Here is an 11,394-nt window from a genome sequence, read left to right on the forward strand (position 1 = left end):
TATCCCGTGCATAAAGACAATGCCGTATTTGTCAAAACCTTTTCAACTTTTGATCTTCAGTGTTGTACTACTTTGTACCTTTTTCACGTTCGATCTTTTATATCTAGGCGTTATGTATTCAGGTTTAGTTTTCTGTAATTAGTTAATACTTTAGTTTCTTTGTGTATATCTCTTTCATATTCATTTGATAAAATTTACTGTTTGCAATAGCATGAATTGTTCTATATAATAAGAATGTTCTTATCCCGGGCATAAAAACAATGCCGTTTTTTGCGAAACCTTTTCAACTTTTGATCTTCAGTGCTGTACAACTTTGTACTTTTTTCACTTTCGATCTTTTATATCTGGGCGTCACTGGTGAGTCTTGTGTGGACAAGGCGCGTTTTTGGCGTATTGAATTTTAAACCTGATGCTTTTTGTTATCTATTAATCATGTTTTTCTGTGTCTAATATGTTCTCCTATTTATTTGTATTGTAGTCCTGTAATATTATGTTGTCATTTCAATGTTATATTTAACTTTGCCATTAAAGTGCGAGGTTTGGCATGCCTTAAAACCAGGTTCAACCCACCACTTTTATTCCCCTTTAAAAGTGTCCTGTACCAAGTCAGGAAGATGGTCATTGTTATAATATTGTTCGTTTCTCTTTGTGTTGCATTTTTACGTTGAATCGTTTGTGTTTTCTCTTATTTTTGACATATTGAGATAAGACGTGGCACGGTACTTGTCTATCCCAAATTCATGTATTTGGTTTTCATGTTACATTTGTTATTCTCGTGGTGTTTTGTCTGATGATTGGTCTGTTTCTGTGTGTGTTGCGTTTCGGTGTTGTGTCGTTGTTCTCCTCTTATATTTAATGCGTTTCGCTCGGTTTTGGTTTGTTACCCCGATTTTGTTTTTTGTCCATGGATTTATGAGTTTTGAACAGCGGTATACTACTGTTGCCTTTATATAGTCATTTTTATAAATTCATTGTTTGCAAAAGTATGAAATATTCTACATACTAGACAGATAACCTAAGCGATATTAGGCACAATTTTTTGGAATGTTTGGCCCTCGATGTTTTTTCAACTTTGTACTTTTTTTGGCTTACGAAGTGTTTTGATCTGACCGTCACTGATGAGTCTTATGCAGATGAAACACGCTTCTGGCGTATTAAATTATAAGCCTAGTACTTTTTGGTAGCATTTTTTTGTGTTTCTCTCTCCTGTGTGTTCTCCTATTCATTTGTATTGTAGTCCTGCCACGTAATATTATCATTTTAATGTTATATTTTACATTGCCATAAAAGAGACAGATTTGACTAGCCGCAAAAACAAGGTTCATCTCCCCCTCTCACCCCATTTTTTCTTAAAAATAACCTGTTTATGTTTGTGTTGCATTAAAGTATTTCTGTTGTGTCGTTGTTCTCATCTTATAGTTTACGTGTTACCCTCAGTTTAAGTTTGTGGCCCGATTTTTTTTTCTCAATCGATTTATGAGTTTCCAATAGCACGGCCGACACTCGGCTAACCGAGAGATTGGTCGGTTAATCCTATATTGAATATGCGGTTATATCGGCGGTTGGTCTGTTAATCGGGTTGGTTATACTCCTGTTAAGAGTAAAACGCTCTATTTAATGTTATACTCAGTTAAATATACAGAAAAATCATAGAACAAAAAAGGTGCATGTCCAATTTTCGTCCCACGACACACGACAGCGCCACGATGCTCAAAATATCGTGCGACTGTCGTACGACGATCATAGATGACCCACGATTTGACAAAATTTCATGTCGTGGCGCTGCATAGATGTGTCGTGGGTTCGTTGTGACCAGGGCTAAAGCAGCAAAACCACATCATGCAATGAAACAACTACATGAGGTAAACTTAAACCATACAAAGATGTAAAACAATGATGGGTAGACCATATTATTTCAAGATTGATTAATGTGGTATTTTCCATTTTTTCCGAAACCGTTTAAAAGCATCCTTAGAAGAAATGTCATGTTTTTATCGAGGCTATTTTAAATCTAAAAAAGTCTTTGAAAAAAACACCGTAAATCAACATAATACCGTAAAAAATGCATATTGAAATTTATTGGTAACAATGAACTATCTGATGAGTTAAGCCTTTTTCAACTGATTTGTATAGTTCGTTCTTATGTTGTGCTGTAATACCACTGTCCGATGTTAGGGGGAGGGTTGGGATCCCGCTAACATTTTTAACACCGCCACATTATTTCTGTATGTGCCTGTCCCAAGTCAGGAGCCTGTAATTAAGTGGTGGTCGTTTGTTTATGTGTTACATATTTGTTTTTCGTTCATTTTTTTTTTACATAAATAAGGCCGTTAGTTTTCTTGTTTGAATTTTTTTTACATTGTTTTATCGGGGCCTTTTATAGCTGACTATGCAGTATGGGCTTTGCTCATTGTTGAAGGCCGTACGGTTACCTATAGTTGTTTATGTTTGTGTCATTTTGGTCTGTTGTGGATAGTTGTCTCATTGCGATCATACAACATCTTCTTTTTTATATTGAACTTCGGATAGTAACAAAGTTATATGTTTCCGGGTCCACAAGTAAGGACTTAAGGTCTTGTTGATTACTAGTTATTAGCTTCCGAAAAATGGCCACTGAAAATATTTCTCGCACACTGAATGGAGACGCTTCTTTGTGTAACATGAAAAACAAAAGGATTTTAGGAATATTTTCCCTACTTACTTATACTCTGTCAATTACTGTTTCTACGTTCATTTGATAACAAAATTTACCGCCAAAAAAGTTAACAGAATCAATATAATGATATTTGACATTGACCATGATCAAGCTAAAATGCTCAAAAGATCGGCATTGAAGACTTTATATAAAAAAGAAGAAGTAGTATGATTGCCAATGAGACAACGATCCACAAAAGTCCTAAATTCCACAAACATTAACAATTATAGGTCACCGTACGGCCTTCAACAATGATCAAAGCCTATACCGCATATAGTCATCTATAAAAGGCCCCGATAAGACAATGTAAAACAATTCAAACGAGAAAACTAACGGCCTTATTTATGTACAAAATGAACGAAAAACAAATATGTAACACATAAACAAACGACAACCACTGAATTACAGGCTCCTGACTTGGGACAGGCACATACATAAATAATGTGGCGGGGTTAAACATATAATGTCTTTATAAAGAAATAGGAAATATCCAGCTGTCAAAAGCCTGTAATCAGTTTTGTGAAATTCTAAATCATAGTCCCATTTAAGAGGTATAAACTGCAATATCTCCCTAATTCGACTTTTATCTCATATTCTATCTATAACATACTATATCTAATACCAAAAAGACATTAATAAAATCTTCATAGATACCAGGAATTAATTTTGTTTGTAAGCCTGACGCGCGTTTTGTCTATAAAAGACTCATCAGTAACGCTCGAATAAAGGATTGTTTTTGTTATAATGAATATCTATAATGTGGTCATTTATAAATTACCTGTATACAAAACTTGGATTTTTTCAAAAAAACTTAGGGTTTTCTTATCCCAACCATTTATCACCTAATACGTATTTTTTTAAAATTTTGGATCCTCAATGCTCTTCAACTTTGTACATGTTTGGCTTTATTAATGTTTTGAGCGTCACTGATGAGTCTTATGTACACGAAACGTGCCTGTACCTGTTTTAACCATAAAACACATATATAACACATCAGACTTGTAGCAAATTACCAAGAAAACATTTTAATTTGGTTTTTTTTTATCAACAATTGGCATTAACAGAACTGGATTGTATTCCTTTGTACCATTCAAAATTCGTGAAAAGAATATCAAATGTCCTAGAGAAGGCAAATTTTCCTCATTGGTAGAAAAATTAATATCCATTAAAATAACGGAAAACAACTGAACAGGATCGACAAGCTTTAATACTTACTTACCTCTTATAAATACAGCTGATGTCTTCAAAAACTTCGTTTTTTTATATGTTTGAAGTGTTTATCCAAAGTAGACCAACTAAAATAATCGAATATAATTCGTCAACAACAAATACCTGGCAATAACTGAATTTGCATGCAGATTTATCATAACCATGAAAGCAGTTCAATATTCTAATACCGGCGACTGCATCCCATTGAACTTTACTCATGCACATGATTGTATACAGCAACTGCATCAACAGAAACGAAATTAAATTAAGAATACAAAATATGTAGTATTCTTTATGTTTACCGATGTTCAACATAAACTTGTAATACAGATACAGGGAGTACGTAGTAAATGTTATGAAATTAAAATTTCTTTAACTATTCATGGATTTGTACTGCAAGTACGAATTAAACAGAATGTGAGTCAATCAATTTGTCATCACTTATGTTAAGACATGGTTATAGTATTTCATTGTAATCATATTCTCATAAATTCTCAAACTGCACATTTATTTTATGTTCTACATGCAGATTGCTCACACTTTCATAATGATAATTGCTTTTATTGTTAATGTATTGTGAAATAAAACCACTTATCATAGTTAGATATGTTTATACATCAAAACTTCAATTGTGTTAAGACACGATTAATATACTCAACAGTTAATGTTTTTGATTAGAGGAATTTCGTATTTAAATTTATACATGTTTAATATTTTAATCTAATTTGAAAACATGTCTTGATCAGTTTTGCATATAATATATGAAACATCTGTTCCAATGTCTGATTTCCATTTCATACTTAAAGCAGCATCAACATGCATATTCAACCAATTGCAATATGAAGTCAATACAGATGATACTAGCAGTCTTTGTGGTTGCCACTCTTTGCGGAACAGGTAAGAGCTATGATTTAGTCATTTCTTTTATGAAATATGCCAAAACTGTTTGATGTTTGCATTGCAATATACTCCAAAAATGTAAAATAACAGGTTTTTTTTTAAATGTAAGAGCCCTATCAAGAAGAACAAAATTAAAACCAAAGTATCATAATGATTATAATAAATAATCGAAACACAAAATGTTTCACTTATTCTTAATATTTGACTCGTTCATTTTGACTCCAAAACGGGAAAACAAAACAAAAAACTGCGTCTTATTTCCAATTTTCGAGTTTGATATCATAATTGACTTATCCTTTTTACAAATGAACTCACTTTATTAATTAATGACGTTCAGATCGATGTTCTGCATGTATAGTAAAAACAAATGATCAAACTTAAAGACTTGAAAGCGAATAATGTTGAAAAACAAAGATTGTTGAGAGTTATATATTCAAATTGACTTCCAACAAATAATTATATTCATCCAATTTCATAAATTAAGGTCCATTTAATCAGATATCTTCTAGCATTTTAATGTATAGCTATAAATGTTTAGACGGAGCATTTGTAAATTTTATATTGAATGATTGTAAAAGTAATGAAGTGTATCCTCTTCAGTTAAAGGGGTAGATCATGAATATTTTTTTCCTGAATGCAATACAACAAAACAATAGAAAATATTTATGAAATAGCTCAACTCTATTCGGTATAGAATATCGCAGACGACTATTTACAACGGGGTAAATATTTTCTTTTATATTTCTATCAATAATATCCCTTTATTTTAGTCTTAAGAGTTTTCATACAATTAAAATAAGTTCACAAATAGTTCCATGTAACCTACTCAATATGCATTTATTGGAACCAAACAAACAAGTCTAAATAGTTAAAAAAAAAAAAAGCATCAACTGCAAAGAAGATGTTGTATTAAAGTTTCTTTAATTCTACGGGAATTTATCGCTTTATCGCCAAGGCACGGACTTTAAAAATTGATTATAACTATCTCTATTGGATTAATCCGTTTATTCACTGGTAATATGAGGCAGGCATTACCTGTGAATGGGGACGAAGTCTATGATTTTTTTTTAAAATCAAACATGATAAAAAGAGGACCGGAAATACCTTAACGTTTCCGATTTTGGTTCTGTTGTTAGGGATTTTAGTTGTGACGTTAACATTCAAACAATTTTTAAAAATGAATAAGTATTAATATCCTTTCTGAGACTGATAAATATATATTTTAATCGAAGTCTCACCCAAACAAGACCGGAAACGGAAGTAGATTTAGGATCCGGATATTCAAAAACGCTTCAAAAAACTTTCGAACGATTTTGAGTTCATAAGTACAATGAAAAATTCGGGGAATTTTACCGATTTTTTATTTTTATTTTTTGTTATTGAATTTTCTACTGTTATAGGTCACTTCGTCCCCATATCCACGTATTGGACTTCTCTCAACTTCAAACTAGAATTCCGTTTTGACAAATAGATAAACAAAATCACTAAAAATAATCAACACAGATTTCTCCTACGAAAGCATTGTAGATGAACTCCTGTGCTCCGCAAATAAATGTGCTTTCAGCACTCTAATTGCTCCATACAAAAACATATTAAAAGATATTAAATCTGTATAAACCAGCTTGTCATCTTCAACACACGTCTAAAACAAAAAAGACTACATAAGGTATGCAAAAAGGGAGACGGCTAAATCTGTATCAACCTGCTTGGAAAACTGAAGAATAGCAAGTTTAGTTATATAAATAAGTAAGAGTTTATCTTTGTATATGTAAATGAAATTTCAAAACAAATGTGACTATTAAGTTTTAAAGGTATTAAATAGAGGGAATACACACTGCATTACTATTTGAATAATGCCACAAATTGTTTTAAAGTTTGTGAGTTGACATGGATTTTCTTTCGGGACAAACTAATGTCGACCCTCTCGTTATTGTTGTTCGATAGAAGTTTAGAATATTCAATCATTTTTGTTCATTATACTTTTATTTTAGATTTGTTTCACTATACTTGACTTTTCTTTCAATTTTATCTTAAAGGTTACTCTGACGATTACCAGTCAAAATGCTATGCAAAGGGAGGATATTGTGAATTAAGTAGTTGTCGTAAAGGGTTCAAATGTGCCAAGCAGTATTCATACGGATGTCCAAGCGGCACAAACTGTTGTCTTCGAGGTAAGTAGACTCATCAAATTTCATCATTTATTTTAAATCAACGTTGTTATTACATAAGATATGTGTTTTGTTTTTGCTATTGAATGATGATTTCCTTTTTAAATAATTTCTTATTTACATTTGTCAAGTTATCTTCTTGTAGATTACTCTTACAACAAACACCAGGGACAACGTAAGAATAGAGGTAGAGGATATTGCACTAATAGTAGATGTCGATCAGGATATAATTATTATGGCAACAATGGAAATTGTAATTATGGCAATAGGTCTTACAAGTATGATTGCAACTCTTATGCAGGATGCTGTCTCCCACGTGAGTATTACATCCTCTTTATTTCAGGGGTTGCCTTGCATTTTGCAAATCAGAAGTCATTCTAAATACTATTGACATGCTTATAGTTTAGAAATTCTTCAACTGAAGAAGATTTATTCATTTGATCAGACATATTCTTTTTTTACCATCATTGAGTTCACAAACATTTGCAATTTCTACATTAGAATATTTCTGTTCAAGGTCAGGTATAGACAGTTGTTATCAATTCGTTTGATATGTTTGTGCTTTTGATTTTGGCATTTGCCTGGAGACTTTCTGTTAAGAGTCTTCGTCTGAGTTCGGTATTTTTTTGTAATTTGAAACACGATATCTGAAATCGCCCCTAGAATTTGATTTAACATCGTATACAAACGTAACAGTAAAGAATTATTTCATAAGAGCACAGTTAGATTTACTGCCTAATGTATCATAATCGAAATGGGAGAGGATCAAATTAAAGTGAATAAATCTGATTTGTAAATTTTTTAACGTCTCTTGAAAGCATACATGAGACATATCTTTGTAAGACAAAATATGATTAACATATAAGTGCAGTATTATGCTACAATGAAAAAGGTTGCTTACTCAAATTCAATTAAATTAATGAATGTGTTTCATTTTCTTATAAACATATAAGACAACACTACTATGTTTTGAGATTATTCATCTATCATATACAATGCAATCTTATCATTCGTGTTCGGCTTGGTTTTAATTTGTTTTCATTTTCGTTTTAGGTAACCCATACAGCAAATTCAATTACTACTGCACTTATGAAAACGGATGTCCAGATAATTATTATTTTTATAACAACAAAGGCTACTATTATTATAATAACAATGACTACTACAATTGTCGTTCTTACAAGGGATGTTGTATCCGTGGTGGTAAGTACTTTGATCTTTATTAGATATTGTACTCTGATAGCTTAACTTATCATTGTCAAAGACAGCAAAATGTGTTTATGTATAACAATTTGTGTATCAAGTTAACTAACAATATATTGATATCTTTCGTTTAATCTTACTTAACTTTATAATTGTTTACTTATTTTGGAAAGAGATTATAGAACAATACATGAACATTTTTTTTTAGATCTCCAGAATGCTAGATTTCCTTTTTAAAAAAAATATAACTTATAAATGATATCCTGATTGATTAAAATGTGCACAGATGTAGTGTCTTTACATTCTCACACAAATGATGACAGGGATCGTATTTAAGTTACAGTTAGGTTTGAACTTTCTCTTCTTTTTTAATATCTCCTTGTGACTTTCGGATGAACAACAGATATATAAGCTCTGTTTCTTCATTCTTGGTTTAGTCGAGAGATTGAAAACAGTTTGTGTATAAAACGTTCAATTTGTTTTTGTAATTACAAGTATATAACACGAAAACCATTTTAATCGATTTTGTATAATCTGTATGAAGTGCATATTTTACAATTCATGTGTTTGATGTAGAAGTTAATGAGTTTTAAAATATGTATCCATTACCCATTTAAAAAAGAACAACTTATGTACATTACTATAAACTATTTGCAATTTTTATTGACAAGTAATTGGTGTGCAATTTAAATTGGCCTTTTTTTGGCAGGCATAATTTGATACTTTAAGATCTTTATAACACTTGAAATAACAAACTAAGAAAAGAGAGAAAAATGTAGAACAAACCAAATGAAAAACAATGAAATAGAGTTGAAATATTCAATTTAGTACATCCTTATTTGGTGTGCAGTTCGTATATTCATATTGCTTAGCTTGTAGCATTCAATTCAACAAACAAAACATGACAATACCGATATGTCGATTTCAGTGGAATAACTTACTGGTAAGTAAAAACAAAAATACTCTCATTGATATTAGACAATAACAATCAAAACCCAGAAGTAAACAAAGACTAAACAAAAACAAAGGACATTTACATCAGTTATAAATAATAAATAAGAAACAACACAAACTCCACTTAAAACCGTGAGTGAAATCAGGTGCTCCGGAAGGGTAAGCATTTCCTGCACTATATACGGCACCCGTCGTGGTATATCTTTGTTCAGTTCGGTAATGATGGAAGGTTATTATGACTGAGGAAGAATATCAGATATGATTTTCTGACACAATTTTGTCATAATGGCCAATCAACTGAATGTCTTAACGTAACTTCTTATTAGGGAATTATATCTCATAAAACATGCACCTGAGTATAGATCTGCACAAAGTGATAAAAAATATACAACTCATCATGATATGATTCCTTATGGTTTTATTTCAGGTTCATATTGAAGGGGATCGTCAAAGAAACATCTCAAAGTGCAATTGATATCAGATAATGATTTCAAATAAATGTTTTACGACAGATTAGTCTTAGTTAATGCTATTTTCAAATACCAACTTAGAATTTTAAATACACCATTTTTGCTCTCCTCACTTATTTCATAGAAAAATATATATTGAAAGCACGATTTTAATTTTCAAATGATTATTTTCCCCCGCATGGGTACAGGTGTCAGACCACCAATTAAAAGTCCCTATCTGTTCAACCAAATTTTGCAATTTTCATAGCTTTCTAAATTTTTTATCTTAAGTTTAACCTCTTACAAACCAGGTATGTCCTGAATCGTACAGGTATCACCTTTCTTCATGCCAATTTTCGACATACCTTTAAAGCCATATAAGAAAGAAGAGACCTTCCGAATGGATGTACCACTAAAAATAACCTCTGGTTTTCTTGAAATCTTAAATAAGTATACTATGGAGCGCATTAATCCTCAATTTTTTATTTCAAGTCATAGACAAGTAAATTTGGGCTCAAAATGGTCTAAATATATTTCTCTTTCACCAAAAGTTTCATTTCTGCAAATTTGTTGGGTAGTTTAAGTAAACAATGACATCAAATGCACTATTTTTTGTCCCGAGTAGGCCTACTTTTACATACGTTCTAAATTTGAGGGAGTAATTGGTGGTCTGACACCTGTTAAAGGTGTCAGACCACCAATTAAAAGTCCCTATCTGTTCAACCAAATTTTGCAATTTTCATAGCTTTCTAAATTTTTTATCTTAAGTTTAACCTCTTACAAACCAGGTATGTCCTGAATCGTACAGGTATCACCTTTCTTCATGCCAATTTTCGACATACCTTTGAAGCCATATAAGAAAGAAGAGACCTTCCGAATGGATGTACCACTAAAAATAACCTCTGGTTTTCTTGAAATCTTAAATTAGTATACTATGGAGCGCATTAATCCTCAATTTTTAATTTCAAGTCATAGACAAGTAAATTTGGGCTCAAAATGGTCTAAATATATTTCTCTTTCACCAAAAGTTTCATTTCTGCAAATTTGTTGGGTAGTTTAAGTAAACAATGACATCAAATGCACTATTTTTTGTCCCGAGTAGGCCTACTTTTACATACGTTCTAAATTTGAGGGAGTAATTGGTGGTCTGACACCTAAAGAGCCAAAAAAGTTGCTCAGAAATCTTTGCTTTGCTTTATTCTTAATCCTTAGTCAATTTGAAGTCAGAAACAGCTTATCTGAGCATAATGTGACTTATATTACAAATTTCACAGCTCAATTTAAACTGACTGTAATATATGACTTTGATAGAAAATACTTGAAAATTTCATTTTGGGCTACAGGAACATAAACTTTCAATATCAAGATCAGTTTTGTTGATTTTTTTCTTGTTTGTTCTACTACTTAAAAGACTTTCCACAATTTTTAACATGGGTTAAGTAAAAAATCCAAGGTATTGAAGAGTCAAGGAATATTGACCCCCCTTTTTTACACCTGGTGTAAGTAATGGAACTATTAAATGATCAAAAGTGCAGTCATGGTCATTTAACTGTTTTATTTACTATCAGTTGATACAACTTAAGGTATAAAACTTTCATTTGAGATAAAAAAAAAAATGGGATTTTTGTGAGTTTTTGCAATGTTTACATTAGGCTATGTTATCTCCCAAATACATGCTATGACGCAATGATATAAGGGATAAAAATCAAATAATTTCATTAAATCTTGATGACAACAACTTTTTTTGGTAGTAAAATAACCATGTTTTAATGTTGATACCACAGAAACAACTTACTGTGCATTTATAACAATTTGG

At 31.5% G+C, this 11,394-nt stretch overlaps 1 protein-coding gene across 1 annotated transcript; it reads left to right on the forward strand.

The window, feature by feature from the left end:
* Positions 1-4,743: 4,743 nt before the first annotated feature.
* On the forward strand, positions 4,744-9,567 carry LOC134706025 (uncharacterized). The gene is made up of 5 exons (XM_063564734.1): positions 4,744-4,801; positions 5,405-5,412; positions 7,141-7,288; positions 8,026-8,175; positions 9,557-9,567. The coding sequence occupies exons 1-5, from the start codon at positions 4,744-4,746 to the stop codon at positions 9,565-9,567; spliced, it is 375 nt and encodes a 124-aa protein (XP_063420804.1).
* The last annotated feature ends 1,827 nt before the right edge of the window (positions 9,568-11,394 follow it).

Source organism: Mytilus trossulus, chromosome 2 (genome assembly GCF_036588685.1).
Source record: "Mytilus trossulus isolate FHL-02 chromosome 2, PNRI_Mtr1.1.1.hap1, whole genome shotgun sequence".
Lineage (NCBI taxonomy): Eukaryota > Metazoa > Mollusca > Bivalvia > Mytilida > Mytilidae > Mytilus > Mytilus trossulus.

Coding starts and splice junctions, on each gene's coding strand:
- LOC134706025 (XM_063564734.1), top strand. CDS start 4,744: ATGAAGTCAATACAGATGATACTAGCAGTCTTTGTGGTTGCCACTCTT. Junction 7,289..8,025: donor TGCAGGATGCTGTCTCCCAC/GTGAGTATTACA, acceptor TTTTCGTTTTAG/GTAACCCATACAGCAAATTC.